A 27,002-nucleotide genomic window follows, 5' to 3' on the forward strand; every position below is an offset into this window, starting at 1 on the left:
AGACAGGCCCCCTGCTGCAGCAGGTCCTGTCTGAGCGGCAGAGGCCATGGGTCCTCTGAGATCATTTCTTGGAGTTCTGGTTACCAAGCTCTTCTTGGCCAACCCGGAACAATGAGTATAGTTCTTACTCCTCTCCTTCTTATTATTCTCATTACCCTGGGTAAGAGAGGCAGAAAGGGGAACACATACACCGACTGGTACACCCACGGTGTTACCAGAGCGTCCACAGCTATCGCCTGAGGGTCCTTGACCTGGCGCAATATCTTTGTAACTTTTAGTTGAGGCGGGACGCCATCATGTCCACCTGTGGCCTTTCCCAACGGTGTACAATCATTTGGAAGACTTCTGGATGAAGTCCCCACTCTCCCGGGTGGAGGTCGTGTCTTCTGAGAAAGTCTGCTTCTCAGTTGTCCACTCCGGGAATGAACACTGCTGACAGTGCTAACACATGATTTTCCGCCCATCGGAGAATCCTTGTGGCTTCTGCCATCGCCATCCTGCTTCTTGTGCCGCCCTGTCGTTTACATGAGCGACCGCCGTGATGTTGTCTGACTGGATAAGCACCGGCCGGTGTTGAAGCAGGGGTCTAGCCTGACTTAGGGCATTTAGTTCCAGAATATTTATGTGTAGGGAAGTCTCCTGACTTTTCCATAGCCTTGGAAGATTCTTCCCTGTGTGACTGCCCCCCAGCCTCGAAGGCTGGCATCCGTGGTCACCAGGACCCAGTCCTGTATGCCGAATCTGCGGCCCCCTAGAAGATGAGCACTCTGCAGCCACCACAACAGCGACACCCTGGCCCTTGGAGACAGGGTTATCCGCCGATGCATCTGAAGATGCGACCCGGACCACTTGTCCAACAGATCCCACTGGAAAATCCTTGCATGGGACCTGGCGAATGGAATTTCTTCGTAAGAAGCTACCATCCTTCCCAGGGCTCGCGTGCATTGATGCACCGACACCTGTATACGTATTAGGAGGTCTCTGTCTAGAGACGACAACTCCTTGGACTTCTCCGGGAGAAACCCTTTTTATCCTGTTCTGTGTCCAGAACCATACTCAGGAACAGTAGACGCGTCGTAGGAACCAGCTGCGACTTTGGAATATTCAGAATCCAGCCGTGCTGTTGTAGCACTTCCCGAGATAGTGCTACTCCGCCGAACAACTGCTCCCTGGACCTCGCCTTTATAAGGAGATCGTCCAAGTACGGGATAATTATTTCGGCCATTACCTTGGTAAATACCTCGGTGCCGGTGACAGACCAACGGCAACGTCTGGAATTGGTAATGACAATCCTGTACCACAATTTTGAGGTACTCCTGGTGAAGAGGGTAAATAGGGACATGCAGGTAAGCATCCTTGATGTCCAGTGATACAATGAAATTCTCAAGGCTTGCAATAATCGCCCTGAGCGATTCCATTTCGAACTTGAACCTTCGTATATAAGTGTTCAAGGCTTTCAATTTTAGAATGGGTCTCACCGAACCGTCTGGTTTCGGTACCACAACATTTTGGAATAGTAACCCCGGCCTTGTTGAAGGAGGGGTACCTTGATTTCACCTGCTGGAAGTACAGCTTGTGAATTGCCGCCAGTACTACCTTTCTCCGAGGGCAGCAGGCAAGGCTGATGTGAGGTAACGGCGAGGGGGAGTCGCCTCGAACTCCAGCCTGTATCCCTGTGATACTATTTGCAGAACCTAGGGATCCACCTGTGGGCAAACCCACTGGTCCCTGAAGTTCCCGAGACGCGCCCCTACCGCACCTGTCTCCACCTGTGGAGCCCCAACGTCATGCGGTGGACTCAGAGGAAGCGGGGGAAGATTTTTGATCCTGGGAAGAAGAACTTTTTCCTTCTTCCCTTGTCTCCATGTGCCTTTTATAGGCAGCATCACCTGTCCACTGCCGGGTTTCTAATACCCTCCTGGCAGAATGGACATTGCATTAATTCTGGATGCCAGCCGGCAAATATCCCTCTGTGCATCCTTTATATATAAGACGACGTCTTTAATATGCTCTATGTTAGCAAACTATTATCCCTGTCTTAGAGTATAAATATTATCTGACAGGGTATCAGACCACGCTGCTGCAGCACTATTTATGCTGAGGCAATTGCAGGTCTCAGTATATAACCTGAGTGTGTATATACAGACTTCAGGATAGCCTCCTGCTTTTTATCAGCAGGCTCCTTCAAGGTGGCCGTATCCTAAGACGGCAGTGCCACCTTTTTTGACAAACGTGTGAGCGCCTTATCCACCCTAAGGGATATCTCCCAACGTGACCTATCCTCTGGCGGGAAAGGGTACGCCATCAGTAACTTTTTAGAAATTACCAGTTTCTTATTGGGAGAACCCACGCTACTTTACACACTTCATTCATTTATCTGATGGGGGAACAAAACACTGGCTGCTTTTTCTCCCCAAAAATAAAACCCCTTTTATGTGGTAATTGGGTTCATGTCAGAAATGCGTAACACATTTTTCATTGCCGAGATCATGTAACGGATGTTCCTAGTGGATTGTGTATATGTCTCAACCTCGTCGACACTGGAGTCAGACTCCGTGTCGACATGTGTGTCTGCCATCTGAGGTAACGGGCGCTTTTTTGAGCCCCTGATGGCCTTTGAGACGCCTGGGCAGGCGCGGGCTGAGAAGCCGGCTGTCCCACAGCTGTTTTACATCATCCAGCCTTGTAAGGAGTTGACATTGTCGGTTAATACCTTCCACCTATCCATCCACTCTGGTGTCGGCCCCACAGGGGACGACATCCCATTTATCGGCCTCTGCTCCACCTCCACGTAACCTTCCTCATCCCACATGTCGACACAGCCGTACCGACACACAGCACACACACAGGGAATGCTCTGACTGAGGACAGGACCCCACAAAGTCCTTTGGGGAGACAGAGAGAGAGTATGCCAGCACACACCAGAGCGCTATATAATGCAGGGATTAACACTATAACTGAGTGATTTTTCCCCCAATAGCTGCTTGTATAAACAATATTGCGCCTAAATTTAGTGCCCCCCCTCTCTTTTTAACCCTTTGAGCCTGAAAACTACAGGGGAGAGCCTGGGGAGCTGTCTTCCAGCTGCACTGTGAAGAGAAAATGGCGCCAGTGTGCTGAGGGAGATAGCTCCGCCCCTTTTTTGCTGACTTTTCTCCCGCTTTTTTATGGATTCTGGCAGGGGTATTTATCACATATATAGCCTCTGGGGCTATATATTGTGATATATTTGCCAGCCAAGGTGTTTTTATTGCTGCTCAGGGCGCCCCCCCCCCAGCGCCCTGCACCCTCAGTGACCGGAGTGTGAAGTGTGTATGAGGAGCAATGGCGCACAGCTGCAGTGCTGTGCGCTACCTTGGTGAAGACTGATGTCTTCTGCCGCCGATTTTCCGGACTCTTCTTGCTTCTGGCTCTGTAAGGGGGCCGGCGGCGCGGCTCTGGGACCGAACATCAATGGCCGGTTCCATGCGGTCGATCCCTCTGGAGCTAATGGTGTCCAGTAGCCTAAGAAGCCCAAGCTACCACCAGTTAGGTAGGTTCGCTTCTTCTCCCCTTAGTCCCTCGCTGCAGTGAGTCTGTTGCCAGCAGATCTCACTGTAAAATAAAAAACCTAAAATATACTTTCTCTCTAGGAGCTCAGGAGAGCCCCTAGTGTGCATCCAGCTCAGCCGGGCACAGGATTCCAACTGAGGTCTGGAGGAGGGTCATAGTGGGAGGAGCCAGTGCACACCAGGTAGTCCTAAATCTTTCTTAGCTGTGCCCAGTCTCCTGCGGAGCCGCTATTCCCCATGGTCCTTACGGAGTCCCCAGCATCCACTAGGACGTCAGAGAAATATATACATACATACACACATACAGTATGTATATACACACACATATATATATATATATATATATAACACGGGAGCATGCAAAGAATCCCTAATATGGAGTTGGGGGTGAGGGGGTGGCCTTGGACGGGATGAGAGGGGGGCCCGAAGCATCTTGTTGCACCTGGGCCCATCGCTCGCTAGTTCCGCCACTGTATCACAGAATACTTGTACTAAATATCCCTGTAGTAATGCACTTGTTCTTAACTAACACTGTCTAAACGACATGTAGAATACTTAAGTGTCCTGTAAATGACTTAGAAATAGGCCTGGAAAGCACAGTTTCAATCTTTGCAGATGATACTAAACTGTGTAGGGTAATAAATTCAGAAATAGATGTAGAGTCTCTGCAGAATGACTTATCTAAACTTGAAATCTGGGCATCTAAATGGAGAATGAGGTTCAGTATAAAAAAATGCAAGGCTATGCATTTCAGGACTAAAAACAAATTTGCATCCTACATATTAAATGAGAAAAGTCTATGGGTAACAGTTTTGGAAAAAGATTTGGGGGTACTCACTAATAATAAGCTTAATAACCGTATACAATGTCAAAGCGCAGTAAAGAAGGCAAGTAAGGTGCTAGCGTACATAAAATGGGGAATTGAGACAAGGGATGAGAGTGTAATCCTGCCGCTGTACAAATCATTGGTACGTCCGTACCTGGAATATTGTGTTCAGTTTTGGGCACCACTGTATAAAAAAAGATATTGGTGAACGCGAAAGGGTTCAAAGGCGAGCTACTAAATTGATTAAAGGGCTAGAGCAGTGATGGCTAACCTTGACACTCCAGCTGTTGTTGAACTACACATCCCAGCATGCCCTGCATCAGTTTTAGCATGGCCAAATAGCAAAACTGTAGCTGGGCATGCTGGGATGTGTAGTTCAACAACAGCTGGAGTGTCAAGGTTAGCCATCACTGGGCTAGAGGGACTGGATTATGAGGAAAGGCTTACTAGGTTGAATATGTATACACTGGAAAAAAGGCGTCTAAGAGGAGATATTATTGTCTTCAAATATGTAAAGGGGCACTACAAGGAGTTATCAGAGGAATTATTTATTAAAAGAACTCTGTTTAAAACACGTGGGCACTCGTTGAGGCTGGAGGAAAAAAAAATCCGTATGCAACGGAGGAAATGGTTCTTCACTGTTAGGGCAGTATGGATTTGGAATTCCTTGCCAGGGAAAGTGGTAATGGAGGACTCTGTAAATGCATTTAAAAAAGGATTGGATGAATTTCTGATTGAAAAGGATATCCAAGGTTACAACATTTAAAATATTGACGTTGTTAATCCGGGTGTAACATGACTTATAGTTGTTAACTAGTCATAAAACACTCTTCAGCAGGTACAGTAAAATGAACTCAACTTGATACAGAATACAGGTTGAACGCGATGGGCATTCTGCCTCTTTTCAACCTCAATTACTATGTTACTATGTTAAATGCACAGTGATGATGAGGCAGGCGGCTTTACAGAGGAGACAGTGCCCAGCAGTCCCAGAATCAGCGCAGCTCTGTATAATGGCGCCCAAATGCTGACAGGGAGTGAGGGAGAGAGAGAGATGCAGCTCCAGGGCGGGAACATCTGCTGTAGATGGCGGTTAGGGCTACAGGTCAGCGCCTTATCCCCTCTGCTGGGCTTCACCACCGGGTACTATGGAGCCTGTAATAAACGGATTTTAGTGAATCCGACCTGTGCTCCTTGCCCTGGCGTTCGGATCGCGATTTCGGTGGGTCCCACCTAGGGGACCCTCTTACCTCCTCCCTGTAAGTGCGGCCACGCGATCCAGGAGAGCAGCAGCGGTGATGTGTGCCTGATGAGACCGGAGCGCCTCCGCTGCAAGTACCAGGCAACCAGGGCGCGAGAGTATACAGCGCCGCTGGGGGAGGTGATGGAGGCCCTTGAAGTCTTCTTTCTTCTTAGAAAAGCTCTTTTAAGGGCTGCCTAACGCAGCCCTCCCTGTTAGCTGCCTGCACTGCAGGCACCAACTTACAAACTGAGCTCCAGTGCCTGGAGGTGGGGATATAGAGAAGGCGGTGCAATGCATCTTGGGAACAGTCAAAGCTTTAGCCTGTTGGTGCCTCGGATCAAGATCCAACTCTACACCCCGATGTTATTCCCTGTGGAATCCCAGTGTACCCCGCTGCAGAAATATTAGTGGATTGTGAGGAAGAATGGCCCACTTAGAAGACCCCTTGGCCCCAGAGGGGTGTGGGGTAGACTTTTGTCTAACCAAAGATTGATTTAGTTGTTGTAACTGTGTAAACAGAGTGTCCACCCAAGGTGCATTAACTGCAGGGACAATATGTTGCTGTAATGGCACAGGAGGTCCCACAGGGGGCATAAGACGTGCCACAAGGGTATTCAGCATACTTGAGAACATTGCCCAAGGTGGGTCCCGATTGGCCACAGGTGCTGCGGGTTGACTGGGAGATGTATGGCATCCAGTGCCTGAACTATCAGTTAAAACTTCCCCCTCAGGTAAATCCATGGTGCCAGCACTGCGTGATGCAGAAGTGGCCGTGGATTTCCCGCCTTGTGTGGCAGACATTATAGGGAATGTAGCCTTAGAGCATTGCAGTACAATATCGCCAGACAAAAACAATACCTGCAAATAACCCACTGTGATATATGTGACAGTAAACACAGGGCACAAACAGAGGATTTAAGCGGTATGAGGTGACTGAAATACACAGAAAAAATACCAAACAGTATATACTGTGTAGCACTAATAAATATATATATATATATATATATATATATATATATATATATATATATATATATATATATATATATATATATATATAGTCAAGCAGAGACTCGGCACTCCCATGAATAAACAGCAAAACTTGGTCCGGTGCCCTCATAACTGCATGGCTGCAGTAAATATAGAATCCTCACCAGCGGCACACAGGACACAGTCACAGAGTCATTAAGTGGATAATCAACCAGTAAAGGTTTGAAACGTTGATATCCACTTAATGTCTCTGTGACTGTGTCCTGTGTGCCGCTGGTGAGGATTATATATATATATATATATATATATATATATATATATATATAAGACCCTGACGCACCTAGCCCCCCAGGGTACAGAATATAGTGATAGCAAGTAGTGTGATACGCAAGAATGGAATCCACACAGCAGCTACAGGCACAATGCAGAAGTTATTACAGATAAATAATAAAACTGCACTGGACTAGAAAAACTACATAAAGATATGTATAAATATAGATATAACAATGCACAGTAACTACTGGATGTATATCACAGAATACTTGTACTAAATATTCAGAGAGCAGTACACTTGTTCTTAACGAGCACTGTCTAAAATGACATGTAGAATACTTAAGTGTCTGTAAATGCACAGCGCTGATGAGACAGACGGAATTACAGAGGAGACAGAGCCCTGCAGTCCCGGAGATCAGCCCAGCTAGCAGTGTAAAGATGGCGCCAAAATCTCTGTCAGGGAGTGAGGGAGAGAGAAATGCAGCTCCAGGGCCGGAACACCAGCAGTAGATGGCGCCCGGAGTTGGGGGAGGGGCTACAGGTCAGAGCCTTATCCCCTATGCTGGTCCTCACCACCAGGTACTGTGGAGCCTATGTAAAATGGATTTTAGTAAATCCAACCTGTGCTCCCTGCCCTGGTGGATATAGTGGGGTCCCTGTGCAGTAGTGTTCACGCCAGCGACGCGGTCAGTGTCCAGGGACTGCGATTTACCGGCGGGTCCCGCTTGGGGGACCCTCTTCCCTCCTCTCTGACGTTCAGCCACGCGATCCTGGAGAGCATCAGCGGTGGTGTGCCTGCTGACCGGTGCGCCTCCGCTGCAAATACCCGGGAACCCGGCCGCGCGAGTATGTAGCACTGCTGGGGAGGTGATGGAGCCGCAGCACAGTATGTCCGAATTACATATAAAGTGCTGCGGGCCTTGAAGTCTTCTTAAAAATCTTGTTTCAGGGCTGCCTAGCGCAGCCCCACCTGTTAGTGACCTGCACTGCAGGCACCAACTTACAAACTGAGCTCCAGTGCCTGGAGGCGGGGTTATAGAGGAGGCGGTGCAGTGCATCCTGGGAACAGTCAAAGCTTTAGCCTGTTGGTGCCTCGGCTCAAGATCCAACTCAACACCCCAATGTATTCTCTGTGGAATCCCAGTGTACCCCGCTGCAGAAAGAACCTCTATGCAGTAATCTGTGACCTAATATGTCATGTACAGCATAGTGCATATGATTGTATGAAGTCTGTATTACTTACGTCATCTAAGTGGATGACATTTTAACCAATAAGAATTTATTTCTCATTTTTAATAATAAAATTAATCATTGATTTGCCATAAACACATTTTTCACACAACCCCCCCCCCCCCCCCCCCCCCAAAAAAAAATAAAAAAATTTGTTAGTGGCAGTCACCATCTGGGGATCAGTACTAAATGCCGCCGGCTGGAGTCCCGGCGGTCGAAATACCTACGCCGGAATCCCGACCACACAATCCCGACAGGGGTGGCGAGCGGAACGCAGCCCCTTGCGGGCTCGCTTAGCTCGCCACGCTCGGCACACTATTATATTCTCCCTCTATGGGTGTCGTGGACACCCACGGAGGGAGAATATGTCGGGCTTGTGGCGGTCGGGATTCCGGCGTCTGTATTTCGACCGCCGGGATTCCGGCCGGCGGCATCTTGACCGCATCCCACCATCTTAGTTGCGGTTTGATAAAAGTGTTGTTAATACACGCTATAAAACTGGAGAGTGCCTGGGTTAATTATAGAGACAATCAAATTTTCAAAGTATATTAATATCTACCATAAATGTGTCCACACGGTCTGTGGTATTTGAATACTTTATGACTATAGTGTTCAGTCTAGGTGCAGGATTCTGATCAGTGAGTTGGGGGCATATTTTAATTTTGAAGGGCAAAAGTTTAGATGTGTTGTATTGCTACAGTAGTTGTTACGATACATCACGTCTAAAAAAAATTGTCCTTCAAAATTAAAATATGCCCCCACTCACTGATCAGCATCCTGCACCTAGAGTGAACATTATGGAGTATATTTACTAAAGTGCAGGTTTACAAAAGTGGGCATGTTGCCTATAACAACAAATCAGATTCTAGCTATTATCTTCTACAAGGTGCTGGATAGGGATCCGGTCTGAAGATTGACACTGTCTAGGTCGACAATGTTTAGGTCGACCACTATAGGTCGACAGTCACTAGCTTGACAGGGTTGGAAGGTCGACAAGGTTTCTAGGTCGACATGTGCTAGGTGGACAGGTCAAAAGGTCGCCATGAGTTTTGTTTTTTATTCTTTTTTTGAACTTTTTCACACTTAACGATCCACGTGGACTACGATTGGAACGGTTATATGTGCAGAGGGCAGCGAAGCGAGCCATACGAGGGGACACTGTGCACTAATTCGGCTTCCCGATCACTGTATACTGAAAACGACACAAAAAAACCCTCATGTCGACCTTTTGACCTAGCACATGTCGACGTAGAAACCCTATCGACCTTCCAATCCTGTCGACCCAGTGACTGTCGACCTACAGTGGTCGACCTAAACATTGTTGACCTAGACACTGTCGATTTGATGATCCACATCCGCTGGATAAATAAGAATCTGATTAGTTGCTGTTCGCAACATCAACAGTTTTTCAAACCCGCTCTTTAGTAAATATACTCCTATACGCTAAAGTTCATGATTACCATATTTCCTTAAGCGTAAAGAACATGACATTCAACTTATGAAGCTATTGAAAAGCACTTAAAGAGTATTATACTAATTTCTAATAACCTACCAATTAAAATAACAATACTTCTATTAAAGTATAATAAATGTTTTATTAAAGTAAAAATAAACAGTAAAAGTATGAAACATTTGAGATCGCAATAGTCTCACCAACAATCACAATGAGGTAGGAAACTACAGAATAAATAACATTTCTAATGTTACCTTGCAAACACTTCTAGTGATAAACCTAATTATCAAGCATTTAGCTTTGCAGTCTATTAGGGATATTCAATTTGGCCCGGGGTGCCGGGTGATAAGTATCGGCCGGTGGGGGCTATTTAATTGGCCCCGATAAGCCGGCGCGTGCCGCGGCTTATCGGGGGTTTTGCTTCGCCTGCCTCCGGCAGGCGAAGCAAAATGCCCGATAACAGCCCCGTTTTCAACCGAAAACGGGGCTGTTTCACCCGAAAACACAGGTTTCACTGAACCTGTGTGTTTTCGGGTGTAAGAGGACTTGTTACCGGCCGAGCAAATTAAATAGCCCGACCGCAGCACCCGAAGAAACATCGGGGGTTTTTACTCCCGATGTCTCTTCGGACCAAATTGAATATCCTCCTATGTGTGATGGAATCAGTCAGTAAATACCCAGCACTCGGAAACAGCTCTGCAGCAGATCCGTGTCCATCAGAGCTGCACCTGTAAACCAGAGGTATTAATCTACCTCCTCAATGGTGGGTCCTGAGCTGTTACCTTGTCTGGCCTGTGCCCCACAGCTGGAGCCGGGCATTCCACCACTGGGCATTCCTCCCTGGTACAGCTTGGTTATAATGGGCTGGCACACCTTCTCCAGCTCCTTCTGCTGATGGGCATACTCCTCTTTCTCAGCAAGTTGGTTGTTTTCCAGCCAGGACATGGTCTCCTTACACTTCTCGGATATGATCCTCTTCTCCTCCTCACTGATCTTCCCTTTCATGGCTTCATCTTCCACCATGCTCTTTATGTTGAAGGCATAAGACTCCAGTGAGTTTTTGGCAGCAATCTTCTCTCTCTGTGCATCATCGTCAGCTTTGTATCTGTCTGCCTCCTGTACCATCTTCTCAATGTCTTCTTTGCTCAGCCGACCTTTGTCATTAGTAATTGTAATCTTATTCTGTTTGCCAGAGCTCTTGTTCACAACTGACACATTGAGTATGCCATTAGCATCTATGTCAAAGGTCACCTCTATCACGGGCACACCTCTGGGAGCAGGGGGGATTCCGCTCAGCTCAAATTTACCCAGTAAGTTGTTGTCTTTGGTCATGGCTCTCTCCCCCTCATACACCTGAATGAGGACACCCGGCTGGTTGTCAGAGTAGGTGGTGAAAATCTGAGTCTGCTTGGTAGGGATGGTTGTGTTACGTTTGATGAGAACAGTCATGACCCCTCCAGCTGTCTCCAAGCCCAGGGAGAGAGGAGCCACATCTAACAGGAGCACGTCCTGCACATTCTCTGACTTGTCTCCCATTAGGATAGCAGCATGGACAGCGGCACCATAGGCCACAGCTTCATCTGGATTGATGCTCTTGTTCAGCTCTCGACCATTAAAGAAATCCTGTAGCAGCTTTTGCACTTTGGGGATACGCGTGAAACCACCCACTAGGACAATCTCATGTATTTGTGATTTGTCTAGTTTGGCGTCTCTCAGCGCCTTCTCAACAGGCTCCAGTGTACCACGGAAGAGGTCAGAGCACAGTTCCTCAAAGCGGGCTCTGGTGATGGAGGTGTAGAAGTCAATGCCCTCATAAAGGGAGTCAATCTCTATGCTTGCCTGGGTGCTAGAGGACAGCGTACGCTTAGCTCTCTCACAAGGTGTCCTCAACCTCCTCAGGGCCCTTTTATTTTGGATGATGTCCTTCTTATACTTGCGTTTAAATTCCTCCATAAAATGATTGACCATACGGTTATCAAAGTTCTCACCGCCCAGATGAGTGTCACCTGCAGTAGCTTTTACTTCAAAAATACCATCATCGATGGTGCGGATGGAGACATCGAAGGTGCCCCCTCCCAGATCAAAGATGAGGCTGTTACGTTCCCCACGGGCTCACTTGTCCAGGCCATATGCAATGGCTGCTGCCGTGGGCTCATTGATGATTCTCAGTACATTGAGTCCAGCAATTACACCAGCATCCTTGGTGGCCTGTCGCTGAGAGTCATTGAAGTAGGCTGGCACGGTGATGACGGCATTGGTAACTGGATAGCCCAGGTACGCCTCAGCGGTCTCCTTCATCTTCACCAACACCATAGAGGAGATCTCCTCGGGGAAGAAAGTCTTCTCCTCTCCTTTATATTCCACTTTCACCTTGGGCTTCCCCCCATCACTCACCACCTGGAAGGGCCAGTGCTTCATGTCAGACTGCACTACCGCATCACTTCCTTCCAATCAGCCGCTTGGCATCAAACACTGTGTTCTGGGGGTTGAGCGCCACCTGGTTCTTGGCGGCATCCCCGATCAGTCTCTCGGTGTCAGTGAAGGCCACGTAGCTGGGGGTGGTGCGGTTTCCCTGGTCATTAGCAATGATCTCCACCTTGCCATGCTAGAAAATGCCCACACAGGAGTAGGTGGTGCCCAGATCAATACCAATAGCTGCCCCTTTAGGTGCCATTATATGATGTCCAGGAAGTGTGTGCTGGTCAGGGGAGTTTTGTGGTGCAGTAGCCGAGCTGGATAGTTTCCTCTGTTGTCTCAGGCAGGTGCTGTAGCCGGTGATCTGCTGCTCAGTGGTGAGGAGCTGGGCTGTAGTAGATGTAGGTCAGGCAGGTGCTGGATGCCTGGTATGTAGCCGCTGTTAATCGCTCAGTCAGTGGAACACTTACGCTAGTATCCGTTACAGGTCACATATATACATGATAATTGGCGCTGGCAAGTCACCTCCCTCCCAGCCAATCACAAAGCGCGGTCCCCACTATGCTCCCTTCGTCGCCTAGCAACTGCCCCGAACTTTCCCAGGGTCCCCCGCTGACCAGCCAATCACCGCGCAGCTTTAGCGCTGAACATTCGCGAGGATTCCGGCGTGCATGAACCGTCCAATCAGCCGCGGCCGCAGTCAGTGATGTCAGGGCTGTGAGGGAAGTTTCGCGATGTTTCGCCACGGTCGGAATGTGCCAGCCAATCAGCGCGGGAGGGGGCGTGGCGTGTGGCCTCTCGAGTGTACAAGGCGGCGGGCGCTGTAGGAGAGAAAGACGCGCGGAGTGAGGTGGGTGTCGCCGCGGCTGCGTGTCCCGTAGTGTGGCGGGGTTACATCACTCTCTGGCTGCTGCTTTCCCTTCCGTCTGCTCGTAACCCTGCCTGGGCCTCATCCCTGGTGTTAACGTTACTTCCTGAGAGCAGCCGCCATGTTGTCTGTGCCAGTAGTGGCTGCAGCCTGTACCTGACCCCGCTCCCAGGAACATGTGATGTATTGCTGGGTGGCTCTCTCGCTGTATAACCGCACAGGCCATGCTGTGGGGCCCAGGTGCCAGTGTACTTGGGACTTCCTTCTGATGTTAGCCCATATGGAGGGGAGGGGGGACAATTCAATTGCCCCAGGTGCCGGGGTGTAAAACCATGATTAAGTGACATTATTATTGGCATTGTGTTGCCTCTACATGGAGCGCTGGCCACTCTTGTGGCATTATGTACCCGTGTAGCTGCCAGCTGTGGCTCCTCTGTTAGCGTAGATGACGCCTACCCATACCTTCCCCACACCTGGGGTAAAACGTAATGGCCTGCGAGACGCAGGCTGTGCGGGACTCAATGCGAGTCTGGACGGAATTTTAAAGCGAAATCATTTACACGACAAACCAGATTGGTTTTCCTGTGTAAATGAATGCTGCTTTAAAAATCCGGGTAGACTTGCACAAAGTCCCGCATAGCCTGCTTCTCAAAGGCCATTACATTTTTGCCCTGGTAGGAAGTCGGAGGACTGTGCAGCAACATTGGTGGTCTTTAAGGGTTTAAGGGCAGCGCCTGGTGAGTTGGTGCCTAGGGTGCCCTGGAGCATGTGAACTGGTTATGGAAACGGCATAAGTCTACCGGGTCTACTACAGAGATACTTGCCCAGCTGTCAGTATCTCTGCGCCCAGCATACCGGCGCCGGGATCCTGACTGCCAGAATGCAGTGGACACCCCAAGAGGGAAAATAGTTGTTGGGATCACAGCACTGTGATCCTGACAGCCCGGGATATGGAGTGCCACCAAAGTCTACCTCTTCTAGGTCTTTGGAGGATTTTCCTTTTGTTACACTGTAAGGGAGGGGGACATTTTTATTTTCCCTATACATTGCATTGCTGAACACGGTCATGGTGAGTATTGGATTGTCCTGTATTTGACCACAAATTAGTGCATCTGTCACAGAGCGATAATCGGTGCTCATTTGTGGACATATACAGTACGGGTATGATATGTCCCGAATCATAATGTTGACATGGGCACAATGTCGAATTCATCATCTGGACAGTAATGTAGACATGTTAGATTGTCGATATATCATCATTGGTGGCCCAGTGGTCACTTGCCTGCTCCAGGCGGCTGCAGTGGTGTCGGATCCCGGTAGTCATTTGACTGTAACTTCCGTGTCAGACATCTGGTATTTCGGTCGGTATTATTCCCATGTTCCTAATCTTTACTCCTAACCCCATTGTTGACGTAACGACTGCTTTCCTACTGTACAGTTAGTGACCCAGGCAGCCGATAACTGGCTCGTCGGGCAGATAATTACAGTGTATGCTCAACATTAGTAAGGGAATCGCCTGTTGCCCGTAGATACATTCAGGGAATACTAAATATTTGCTAGCACCCCCATCCCCCCCCCCCTAATCTTTTGGGGGACATCCTGCAAATACTCTTTGATAAATTGGTCCCAAGTGTTAGGCGCGGCGGTCTTCGGCCGTGCCCTGACTGACTGAGCAGCGGTCACGGCCGCCGCGCCTCTCTCCTTCCCTGTCCCCCGCACGGCGCCTAGCAACGCCAGGACGCCGTGCGCACGATAGCCGCCGGGTCCCTGGCAACGCAGGACGCCGTGCGTGCAGGGCCGCCGGGTGCATAGCAAAGGGGACGCCACAGGTGGACCGCGTTCCCCGTTGCTAAGAATAGTTAATTAGGTTGCTCGTGCAGCAGGGCAGCTGCACGGCAAGTAGTAATTAGGGTCTGGGGGCTGGTCCTGCTGGCCCTCCTGTTATTGGCCAGCAGGGCCTTTTTATGTGAGCCAGCACACTGCAGCCCCGCCGGTGATAGCTTCTTGTATGCTGTTCCTGCCTTGCAGAACTCTGTTCCTGTCAGCCGTGTTTGGTGGATCTTGCTCCCTGCCCTTTGGTACTTTGGAGGTCCGAAACCGGTCCTGGGAATCCTTCTAGTCCTTGCGAACCTGTTTGTCATCTGGGGTTCTCGCCCGGTTTCGTAAGTAGCGGCTTCTGCCGCGTGTTGCAGCCTATGCCGCTTAGTGTTTACTTTACTGTGAATTGGTGCATTTGCGGAGGTTTCCGCTTTCACTGTCCTCCCCGGAACTCGGCGGTGCCGTGTAGGGGAGTGGACAGTGGTTTCTTTGTAGTTCTTTTCCTTTGGCGGCGTGCCGCATATACGTTTAGTTTTTAGGTAGTTTATAGCCCCTAGCGTGGTTGTTTCAGTTAGAGGTCCCCTTGTTATTACCCTGTCTCAGTTCACGCCTTGTCTCTCTTTAAGACCTGAGGGGGCATCGGAGTTGGGCAGACCTAATCCGCCCTTCAAACGCGGCTGCCATGGGCCCAAGAAACCATAGTCGTTCAGGCGTGAATTGATAACACGGGTAAGACAACGGAGGTAGGGTGCTAGGGGCTATTTCCTTCCCATTTCCCAATCCCAGCATTCCGTCTTGGTGCTCAGGACTCACTACATAAGATCTCCCCAGTCCTGAGCATCAGGATCGTAACATTATCACCGGCCCACAAAAAAAAAAAAAAAAGGGGGTTTAATTTTTTCCGTTGTATTGGTGGGCCTAGAAATTCGGCCTCATGAATCCGGCAGGTTTAGGGCCAAACCCCAGTCAGCTTTTGGTTAACCAAATACAGGAATTAACTCAGATGGTTCAGGACCTTACTCTTCGGGTGAGATCGCAGGAAGATCTTTTGCGAGCCTCCCCGAGTATGGTTCCAGAACCAAAGATGCATTTACCTGACCGTTTTTCGGGTAACCGAAAAGATTTTTTTTATTTTAAGGAAGCTTGTAAGCTTTATTTTCGTTTAAGGCCCCGTTCCTCTGGTACTGAGTCTCAGCGGGTCGGGATTGTGATGTCTGTACTTCAGGGTGATCCACAGACCTGGGCGTTTGGGCTAAGAGCGGATGATGCTGCTTTGTTATCAGTAGACACCTTTTTTAAATCCTTAGGCCTCTTATATGACGACCCAGATAGAGAAGCATCAGCTGAGAGTCACCTACGTGCCCATAAGCAAGGCAAAAATCCAGCAGAGGTGTATTGTACCGTATTTCACCGTTGGTCGGACGACTGTGGCTGGAATGACCCGGCCCTGCGCAGTCAGTTTCGCCTCGGTCTGTCGGAAGTGATTAAAGACAGTCTGCTTCAGTACCCCGCTCCTGAGACTCTAGACAAACTCATGGAGCTCGCTATTAAAATTGATCGTCGTCTCCGAGAGCGGAGGGCTGAAAGAGGAACAACTTTTAGGCCTAATCCATGTGTATATACTTTTCCTGAGGACGTCGAGGAGCCCATGCAAATGGGTCTCTCCCGGCTGTTCCCAGAGGAAAGAACCAGAAGGTTAAGTTCTGGTCTTTGTTTGTATTGTGGTGGTAAGGGACATATCGCACGTAACTGCCCGAACAAGCCGGGAAACGCTCTGACCAAGTGAATTGTGAGGGGGTTCACTTGGGTCTGCAGTTAATCTCCTCTAATAATTCTCTATTAGTTCCGGTAAAGATTTCCTTTGGCAGCCTCAGTTCGTTGGTGTCGGCCTTCGTCGACAGTGGAGCTGCAGGAAATTTTATGGATTTAGCTTGGGCTAAGGCTTTAGGCGTTCCACTGATACCCTTAGATAGACGTATCACCATGCACGGCTTGGATGGGGGTCCGCTTTCCAATGGGGTTATTACTCACCGCACACCTCCAGTATTGCTGACAGTGGGGGCCCTACATTCAGAAGAAATAGAATTTTACCTTACACATTGTCCGGCAGTTCCAGTAGTTTTGGGTCACCCCTGGCTTGCCTTTCATAATCCCATCATAGATTGGCGGTCTGGGGAGATTTCCCAATGGGGTCCTTTTTGTGTTAAGGAGTGTATTTCCCATCCTGTCCGGGTTGCGGCAGTTACCCCAGAACTTATTCCTCTGGAATATCAGGATTTTGCTGATGTGTTCTCCAAGGGAAATGCGGACGTTCTGCCTCCTCATCGGTCCTATGACTGTGCTATAGATTTAGTTCCCGGGGCCACTTTACCTAAAGGGAGATTATATGCCCTCTCCGGGCCAGAAACCACGGCTATGGATAATTATATCCAGGAAAGCCTGAAAAAGGGCTTCATTAGGCCTTCGAAATCTCCTTTGAGTGCAGGATTCTTTTTTGTTGAGAAAAAAGATGGGTCGCTCAGACCATGTATTGATTTTTGGGCTCTGAATAAAATTTCTGTTAAAAACACCTACCCTTTGCCTTTGATTTCAGTACTTTTTGATCAGTTACGCTCTGCCGTTATCTTCTCAAAAATCGATCTTAGAGGAGCTTACAATCTCATCCGAATAAGATCTGGGGATGAGTGGAAGACGGCTTTCAGCACACAGTCGGGTCATTATGAATACCTGGTGATGCCCTTTGGGCGGTCAAATGCTCCTGCGGTATTTCAAGACCTCATCAATGATGTTCTTCGTGACTTTCTTGGAAAGTTCGTTGTCGTTTATTTAGACGACATTTTGATTTATTCTGAGTCTATGGAACAACATATTACCCATGTGCGTCTGGTTCTTCAAAAACTACGGGAGAATCATTTATACGCAAAACTAGATTTTCACATCACGGAAGTGTCCTTCTTGGGGTATATTATTTCTCCCCAGGGATTTTTCATGGAACCGAAAAAACTCCAGGCTATCCTTAATTGGGCGCAACCCACAAATTTAAAAGCAATTCAGCGCTTTTTAGGGTTTGCAAACTATTATAGGCGGTTCATTCATACCTTTTCTGATTTGGTCGCTCCTATAGTAGCATTGACTAAAAAAGGAGCGGACCCTTCCAATTGGTCGCCTGCAGCCGAGTCTGCCTTTCGGGCCTTAAAGCAGGCCTTTGTCTCGGCTCCTGTTCTCAGGCACCCTAACCCGGAGCTCCCCTTTATAGTCGAGGTAGATGCCTCAGAGGTTGGAGTGGGGGCTATCCTATCTCAGGAAGATCCGGAGTCTCAGGAATTACACCCTTGTGCCTTCATGTCCAGGAAATTCTCCTCCGCAGAATCCAACTATGACGTTGGTAATCGAGAATTGCTGGCAGTTAAATGGGCTTTCGAGGAGTGGAGGCATTGGCTGGAGGGAGCTAGGCATACTATTACAGTGTTTACTGACCATAAGAACATGCAATATATTGAGTCAGCTAAACGGCTTAATGCTCGGCAGGCACGTTGGGCATTGTTTTTTACTCGTTTCAGGTTTATTATCACTTTCAGGCCCGGTTCCAAAAATACTAAAGCTGATGCCCTGTCACGTTGTTTTCTTCCAGTTCACAATAACCATCCTGCTACTACCCCCATAGTTCCATCATCTGTCATCCGGGCAGGCCTCACACAGGATTTATTTACTCAGTTAGTCCAGCTTCAACAGCAGGCTCCTAAACCGACTCCTGCTGATCGTCTCTTTGTCCCTGAATTTCTGAGAGGCACTGTTTTAGCTGAGTTTCATGACAACAAAGTCTCTGGTCATCCAGGTATCACTAAGACCTTGGAGTTAGTGTCTCGCTCGGTGTGGTGGCCTAGTCTTTCTAAAGATGTAAGGGAATTTGTCCATTCCTGTCAGGTTTGTGCACGGCATAAGGTTCCTCGTTCATTGCCGATCGGGCAACTCGTACCTTTAGCCGTTTCTCTCAGGCCATGGTCTCATATATCCATGGATTTCGTGGTGGACCTTCCTCTTTCAGCCGGATTTCGAGTCATTTGGGTGGTAGTAGATCGTTTTAGTAAGATGGCTCATTTCATTGCTCTTCCCCAATTACTCTCTGCTCAAGGGTTGGCAGTCTTGTTTCTACGTCATGTGTTCAGGCTCCATGGGTTGCCCAGGGATATTGTCTCTGATCGGGTTCCGCAATTCATTGCTCGTTTCTGGAAATGTTTTTGTGCCTCATTAAATATGAAACTCTCTTTAACATCTGGGTACCATCCACAATCTAACGGACAAACCGAACGAGTTAACCAGTCATTAAAACAGTATTTACGGTTGTATTCGGCCAAACTCCAGAATGATTGGTCTGAATTTCTTCCGTTAGCCGAATTTGCTTATAATAACTCTTGTCATTCTTCCACCAAGGAGTCCCCATTCTTTTCAGTCTTTGGCTTTCATCCTAGAGCCAACTCTTTTTTTCCTCATTCTCCAGTCTCCTCGTTGACCTTAACCTCCCATCTCAGAACAATTTGGAGAAAGGTGCACCTTGCCTTGAGAAAAGCTGCCTTACGAGAAAAGAAATTTTCTGATAGGCTCCGACGTCCTTGCACTTTTAAGGTGGGAGATAAGGTATGGTTGTCAACTCGCAACATCAAGCTCCGACAACCTTCGGCTAGATTGGGACCCAAATTTATTGGACCATTCCTTATCATTAAGAAGGTCAACCCAGTTGCTTTTCGGCTACGCTTGCCGAGATCTCTCAAAATTGGCAATACTTTTCACTGTTCTCTTTTGAAACAGTATTTTTCTTCCAGGAGATTTCCTCGGAGGACTTCCCAGGGTAGATCTCCGGTGGATGTTCAGGGGCAACAAGAGTTCTTGGTGGAGAAGGTTTTAGATTCTAAGCTTTCTCGGGGTCGGCTCTATTTTTTGGTCCACTGGAAAGGTTATGGCCCTGAAGAAAGATCTTGGGTGTTGGATAAAGATTTACATGCTCCCAAGCTGAAGAGGATTTTCTTTCAGGAGTTTCCTCAGAAACCTGGCTCTAGGGGTTCTTTAACCCCTACTCAAGGGGGGGGTACTGTTAGGCGCGGCGGTCTTCGGCCGTGCCCTGACTGAGCAGTGGTCACGACCGCCGCGCCTCTCTCCTTCCCTGTCCCCTGCACGGCGCCTAGCAACGCCAGGACGCCGTGCGCACAATAGCTGCCGGGTCCCTGGCAACGCAGGACGCCGTGCGTGCAGGGCCGTCGGGTGCATAGCAACGGGGACGCCACAGGTGGACCGTGTTCCCCGTTGCTAAGAATAGTTAATTAGGTTGCTCGTGCAGCAGGGCAGCTGCACGGCAACTAGTAATTAGGGTCTGGGGGCTGGTCCTGCTGGTCCTCCTGTTATTGGCCAGCAGGGCCTTTTTATGTGAGCCAGCACACTGCAGCCCCGCCGGTGATAGCTTCTTGTATGCTGTTCCTGCCTTGCAGAACTCTGTTCCTGTCAGCCGTGTTTGGTGGATCTTGCTCCCTGCCCTTTGGTACTTTGGAAGTCCGAAGCCGGTCCTGGGAATCCTTCTAGTCCTTGCGAACCTGTTTGTCATCTGGGGTTCTCGCCCGGTTTCGTGAGTAGCGGCTTCTGCCGCGTGTTGCAGCCTATGCCGCTTAGTGTTTACTTTACTGTGAATTGGTGCATTTGCGGAGGTTTCCGCTTTCACTGTCCTCCCCGGAACTCGGCGGTGCCGTGTAGGGGAGTGGACAGTGGTTTCTTTGTAGTTCTTTTCCTTTGGCGGCGTGCCGCACATACGTTTAGTTTTTAGGTAGTTTATAGCCCCTAGCGTGGTTGTTTCAGTTAGAGGTCCCCTTGTTATTACCCCGTCTCAGTTCACGCCTTGTCTCTCTTTAAGACCTGAGGGGGCATCGGAGTTGGGCAGACCTAATCCGCCCTTCAAACGCGGCTGCCATGGGCCCAAGAAACCATAGTCGTTCAGGCGTGAATTGATAACACGGGTAAGACAACGGAGGTAGGGTGCTAGGGGCTATTTCCTTCCCATTTCCCAATCCCAGCATTCCGTCTTGGTGCTCAGGACTCGCTACATAAGATCTCCCCTGTCCTGAGCATCAGGATCGTAACACCAAGGTGAGGGAGGGGTGTAGGAATATTAAGTCCACTCATTTGCAGTCCAAAGAGAGGATCCAAATTAGGATAATATGAGGAAGACTAATAAAGCTAGAACTCAACATGAGTAATTATTTAAAGGCTGGTAATGAAAAGGGTTCCGGTATGAATGGTCGACCATGTTATGGTCGACAGTCATTAGGTTGACCACTATTGGTTGGCATTGTCGACATGGACAAATGGTTGACGCATGAAAAGGTCGACATGAGTTTTTTCTTACTTTTTTGGTGTCATTTTCTGCATAAAGTGACGGGGAACCCCAATTACTGCACCGCATCCCCTCGCTTCGCTCGCTATGCTTTGGGCAAGATTACCGTTCCCAATCGTAGTCCACGTGGATCGTAAAGTATGAAAAAGTTCCCCAAAAGATTTTTTTTGAAAAATTCATGTCGACCTTTTCATGTGTCGACCATGTGTCCATGTCGACCATAACATGGTCGACCATCCAAATGGATACCAATGAAAAGAGACCCAAGGAGTCCAAACTTTGTGAAATAAAGAGAAGTTCCCCCTATAAAATGGTAATGTATTGCAGTTGGTATGTGTGCAATACAGAAGTGGGGGAACTTGTTGTTGTTCTTCCATGATGCAGACAAATCACTGCAGTTCATTTCGATAGAAACAACTTGTTTCTTATACTTCTTCTGATTGCCGTCCTCTTTAGATTGCTGTCACCTGTGTAAGGTGACTAGTCATGATGTAAAACTGTAAAAACACAGCACTGTAACCATGCTGAAATATTGGGCCTAATTCAGACCTGATCGCAGCAGCACATTTGTTAGCTAATGGGCAAAACCATGTGCACTGCAGGTGGGGCAGATATAACGTGCAGAGAGTTAGATTTGGGTGAGGTGTATTCAAACTGAAATCTAAATTGCAGTGTAAAAATAAAGCAGTCAGTATTTACCCTGCACAGAAACAAAATAACCCACCCAAATCTAACTCTGTCTGCAAATGTTATTGTTGTCCCCCCTGCAGTGCACATGGTTTTGCCCATTAGCTAACAAATTTGCTGCTGCAATCAGATCTGAATTAGGCCCATAGCTCTTAAAGTGGAATAATCTTTAAAGACCCAAGTAATCAAACGTCTCTTGTCTTTTCACAGTGTCCCCTGTAAACAATGTATGGTGGATACTCAGAAAGTAGGACTGTAAGCAGCTGCGTGACAGAACTAGAAGATCCCAATCAGAAGAATACATGTGGATTAGCAAATGGGAAGAGGCAGGGTGAAACGATTTCTATGCAATGCGACATGCAGGATGACCATGAAGCGCAGGAATGTAATTCCCTAAATATACGGCTGTCCAACGTCTGCTCCCAGAGCAAAAGCTGCTTGATGCTTTGGGGTCAGCAGCAGCCAGAAGATTTCATAGTTAATGAAAGCCCTATGAGTTTAGAAGACTATAAACTGCTGAATACATTAGAAGCAGAAGGCGCATCTGCAAATCTTGATTTCATATCCATATGTCCTAATGAATCTTCTGAAGTGACAGAACCATGCATCCCAGATCCCGTAGCAGAGCCACCTTCCTTAGATGCTGATAGCAAACAAATGAGCCCAAATAAATTATCTCCTGGGCACCTAGAACACCAGTCGTATCTACCAGATCAGTTACCCGAATTGAAGCCACAGTTTCCGTTCAACATTAATGGCTTTGGAAACAATCACGATACGACTTGGTGCCCAGAAGGTAAAGGACCTGCAGTGATGCATCACATAGACTGTTCTGAGGAGGATATTGACGTGCTTATTGACAAAGAAAGTGTTTTAAACCCAGACATTCTGATTCAACAGATTCACAACGAGTACGAAAGTCTGTTCCGCAGAGATAAAACTGTTCATGTGTTTCATGAAGCACTGAATTCAAACTGGCAATTAAACGACCAGAAAGAAGAAATGACGCAAAGTTACGCACCTGACAAAAAATTTTGTTGCATATTAGGTTGGACAGCATATGTCAGTGGAAAACAGTTGCAATGTTCATGTACACCTACCACAGAGACACGCGCACCTACCAGAAAACCCGGACTGCGTCAGATAAAAAAGCCAGTCAGATACCAGTCGAAGAATTAGATGACTGTTGCTTTATTACAGATCTTAACAAGACATAGACAATCCCAATTCAACAGATTGACATCCAAGAGAGCTGCAACTGGTAAGTTGTAGCTGCAATCCAAAAACACATGGGAACGGCAGAAGAGAAAGGACTGGAGCTCATACCCCCAAAAACACCCAGGAAAGGCAGAAAAGAAACATAACAAAACATACAATGCCATCTAGATAATTAGAAGAAAATCGACTCATTTGTTTCGGAAAAACATGGAGAACCGACGCTCTTATCCAAAAACGACAGTGGGGTATATTTACGCTTTACGTGGCGGTGGTTTTAGCCGCAGGAATCAAGAGCCAAATAATACAAATGCAAAACACTTATTCTTTTACATTTAATTATGATTGCCTCTTTAAATCCTGCAGCCAATACAGGCAAGAAGCAGTGGCGTTTAGTAAATATACTGCACTGACTTTCCCAGATAATCTGATATGGATCTATAATATAGAGCCCTCCAAAAATGTCTGCACTTTAGTAAATGAGTATAATGGGCCTAATTCAGACCTGATCATAGCAGCAAATTTGTTAGGTGGGCAAAACCATGTACACTGCAGGGGGGAAGGGGGGGGGGCAGATATAACATGTGCAGAGAGAGTTAGGTTTGGCTGGGGTGTGTTAAAACTGAAACCTGAATTGCAGTGTAAAAATAAAGCAGCCAGTATTTACCCTGCACAGAAACAATATAACCCACCCAAATCTAACTCTCTCTGCACATGTTATATCTTCCCCCATTCCCTGCAGTGCACATGGTTTTGCCCATCTGCTAACAAATTTGTTGCTACTATCAGGTCTAAAGTAGGCCCAAAATTAAGACCTGTATTTACAAACAAATTACCAAATGCACTGAGATAGATATTTTTTTTTATATATATATATATATATATATATATATATATATATATATATATATATATAGGCAGCCAGATTGCTACTGATTTGAAACCCGGCACATACATTTGACCCTCCTTAGTTAAATTTTAATAAAATTACATTTAACACCAATTCATCTGATAAGCTAGTGATAACGAGATATTCCCATGAAAGTAACCTTAATTTAAAAAAAATTACATCATAGAAATATGCTGAGAAAACGATAGAAAAGCATATATTCCTGAAAAACAAATGAGTCCAATAAGAAAAAGGAAAACACACAAGAATATTCTGTAGAATCCCCTAATTCCGTATGAGGATAACCCATCTAAGTAATTGTTTTTTAAAGCTGTGTAAGTTGACTCTTCCATTGGCAAGACATTTTGAAATGTATGTTCCCAGCGTGCCAAAGAAAATGCATTCCACTTAGCATAGGCTTGCGCAGAGCCGTAGTAGTGCACTTCTGCCGCAGGCTTCCAGATGCGCTGCCAAATACAGATGCCACACTGGGGCAGCGAGGGTGCCAACCCTTTGGCCCTCGACGGAGGCATCGGTTGCAAACCCTAGTTATGGCCCTGCCAAGTCATTGCTTTATTTAGATGCTTAGATACACCCCCTAGCAGAATGTATGTAATGGTACCTGCAGGTGAGGGATCTTCGGTCTTTAGAGGGAGGGCTACGTATATGTCTGGCACCCACCGCAATACTACACGCCCAGTATTTTGAAATAATTTGAATGGGTTTATAAGCCTGGGATTTGCTACTGTCCTCGCAAGACACTTTGCATACTGTACATTCAGATAGTCTCTGCTAGAGAGTGTATTACAGCAACTAAATAAGTCAGGCAAGTGAGTTTTATTTCCTAAATTGATCGTTTTTGGTCCTTTAAGTATAATTTGTTAAGAAATGTTCCTTTATGTTTGTATATAGTTTGACTACTTATGTGGTAAATACATCATTATATTAATGCAGCATTCTTACAGTATACAAAACTCTTACTGTATGGTAGTGCTTAGCACTGTTACATCCCTGAACCAAACTGATTATAAGAACATTAGTAGGGAATGGTTGACAAGGCAGTCGTTTGGGCGAGGAGGCCCTACCAGCTAATGCGGCAGATGTATTAACCTGGAGAAGGCATAAGGAAGTGATAAGTGCAAGGTGATAAATGCACCAGCCAATCAGCTCTAATATATAAATGAACAGTTAGGAGCTGATTGGCTGGTGCGTTTATCACCTTCCACTTCTCACTGGTTTATCACTTCCGTATGCCTTCTCCAGGTTGATAGATCTGCCGTTCTTTAATTGAAGTGCCAGTTTGTAGCGTAATGCAGTTTCAAAAAGTTGTTTCGTAAAATAGGCTGGGTGAGGGTAGTCAGAATTATCTAGAAAAATTGCCCAGTGGTGCAAAAGTTCACAGAAACTGTAGCATCCAATCAGACTTTTGCTTTGATTTTCTAGCAAATGTCTGATTGAAAGCGAATAGTGAATGAGTTGCTATGGATTGAATGCAAAATTGTATCTATAAACAGTATGGTTTTGTATCTTTATGTTCTTGGCATCTGTAGCATTTTAATGTCTGTGTTTTTTTAAAAGCACTGTCAGCGTTTTGGACAAGTCTTTACATGAACTTGTAATCATCAAAGTGCATAAATGTATCCCTGGAATCTCCTTATAGCTTCTCATCCTCTGCCAGCTTCAACTGGAGCATGGACGCAGCTCAACGGAGCTTTAAAAAGGGGAATTCATTATTAAGAGGATCATAATAGCCTTGCACAGTTATTCAAATCAACACTAAGTTCTATCGCTCATTCTCCCTTCATCTTTTTGAATGACACTTGAATTGCTCATGGTCTTTTTAATCGGACAGGAGGACATCGTGGAGTAAATACTCATGTATGCACCCAAAAATTGGTCCGTCTCAGGTACCTGTGACCCAAAGCAGCAGGAAGCTCGGGTTTTTTGTGCATTTCATGATCAACTTTTTGAGAAAATGTTTATTTGGTATTTAATAAAAACTGAAAAGTCTGTGGGATCTGCACATCCCTTACCCCTTGTTCCTTCCCTTCTTTTTTTTTTTTTTTTTTTTTTTACTCAATAAAAACTACATTTTAAAAAAGAAGTTGAAAATATTATTGGGTATATGCAATTGCGGTCGAATTATGAAAATGTCGAAAAACGGGGCATTTTCGACAAAAAAAACCTGTCGAATTGGATTCGACAATGCAATACAGTACTTTTCGTCAAAATACCTGCCGTTTCAGATTCGACTTTTTGCAATTCGACATTTTCAAAATTCAACATGTCTGCAATGGTCAAAATGCGGCTTTTCGACAAAAGTATATTCAATTGAAGAATGTCGATTCGACAACAGTGCTTTTCGACAGTCATTTCGTCAATTTCAGTCCGCCTCATTTTGCTGGCGGAATCTACTAAAAAAATTTAAAAACATGGGTTTTTTTTGTGTTTTTTATTGCTAATAGCATATCTATTTATATTAGAAGGGATTATGTACTTGGTTTGTCTATTAGGAGCCACAAGTATTATTTATATATTTTTTAAAAGAATATTTTTTTTCTCTAACGTCCTAGAGGATGCTGGGGACTCCATAAGGACCATGGGGATAGACGGGCTCCGCAGGAGACATTGGCACTTTAAGAAAGACTTTGGATCTGGGTGTGCACTGGCTCCTCCCTCTATGCCCCTCCTCCAGACCTCAGTTTGATACTGTGCCCAGTGGAGACTGGGTGCTTTCAGGGAGCTCTCCTGAGTTTCCTGTCAAGAAAGTATTTTAGTTAGGTTTTTTATTTTCAGGGAGCCTGCTGGCAACAGACTCCCTGCATCGAGGGACTGAGGAGAGAGAAACAGACCTACTTCTCTGAGTTTCAAGGCTCTGTTTCTTAGGCTACTGGACACCATTACCTCCAGAGGGATTGGTACGCAGGTCTCACCCTCGCCGTCCGTCCCAGAGCCGCACCGCCGTCCTCCTCGCAGAGCCGGAAGATAGAAGCCGGGTGAGTATGAGAAGATAAGAAGACTTCAGAGGCAGCAGAAGACATCTTGATCTTCATAGAGGTAACGCACAGCGGTGAAGCTGTGCGCCATTGCTCCCATTCACCTCACACACATCGGTCACTGTAAGGGTGCAGGGCCTAATGGCAAAAGCTGGGCACTGTACATGTATAT

At 46.9% G+C, this 27,002-nt stretch overlaps 1 protein-coding gene and 1 pseudogene across 2 annotated transcripts; one reads left to right on the top strand and one right to left on the bottom strand.

Annotated features, from left to right (window-relative positions):
- LOC134949467 (heat shock 70 kDa protein-like) overlaps positions 1–12,579 on the bottom strand; it is an 82,813-nt pseudogene extending 70,234 nt beyond the window's left edge.
- Positions 12,580–12,657: 78 nt separating this feature from the next.
- LOC134949468 (uncharacterized) lies at positions 12,658–25,332 on the top strand. 2 transcript variants are annotated; one of them, XM_063938044.1, is made up of 2 exons: positions 12,658–12,831; positions 21,941–25,332. In XM_063938044.1, the coding sequence occupies exon 2, from the start codon at positions 21,956–21,958 to the stop codon at positions 22,907–22,909; it is 954 nt and encodes a 317-aa protein (XP_063794114.1). In that variant the 5' UTR covers positions 12,658–12,831; positions 21,941–21,955; the 3' UTR covers positions 22,910–25,332. The 2 variants fall into 2 exon arrangements, with proteins under 2 accessions (XP_063794114.1, XP_063794115.1); XM_063938045.1 differs by lacking the exon at positions 12,658–12,831 and adding an exon at positions 20,149–20,281.
- Positions 25,333–27,002: the final 1,670 nt, after the last annotated feature.

Source organism: Pseudophryne corroboree, chromosome 8, assembly GCF_028390025.1.
Source record: "Pseudophryne corroboree isolate aPseCor3 chromosome 8, aPseCor3.hap2, whole genome shotgun sequence".
Lineage (NCBI taxonomy): Eukaryota > Metazoa > Chordata > Amphibia > Anura > Myobatrachidae > Pseudophryne > Pseudophryne corroboree.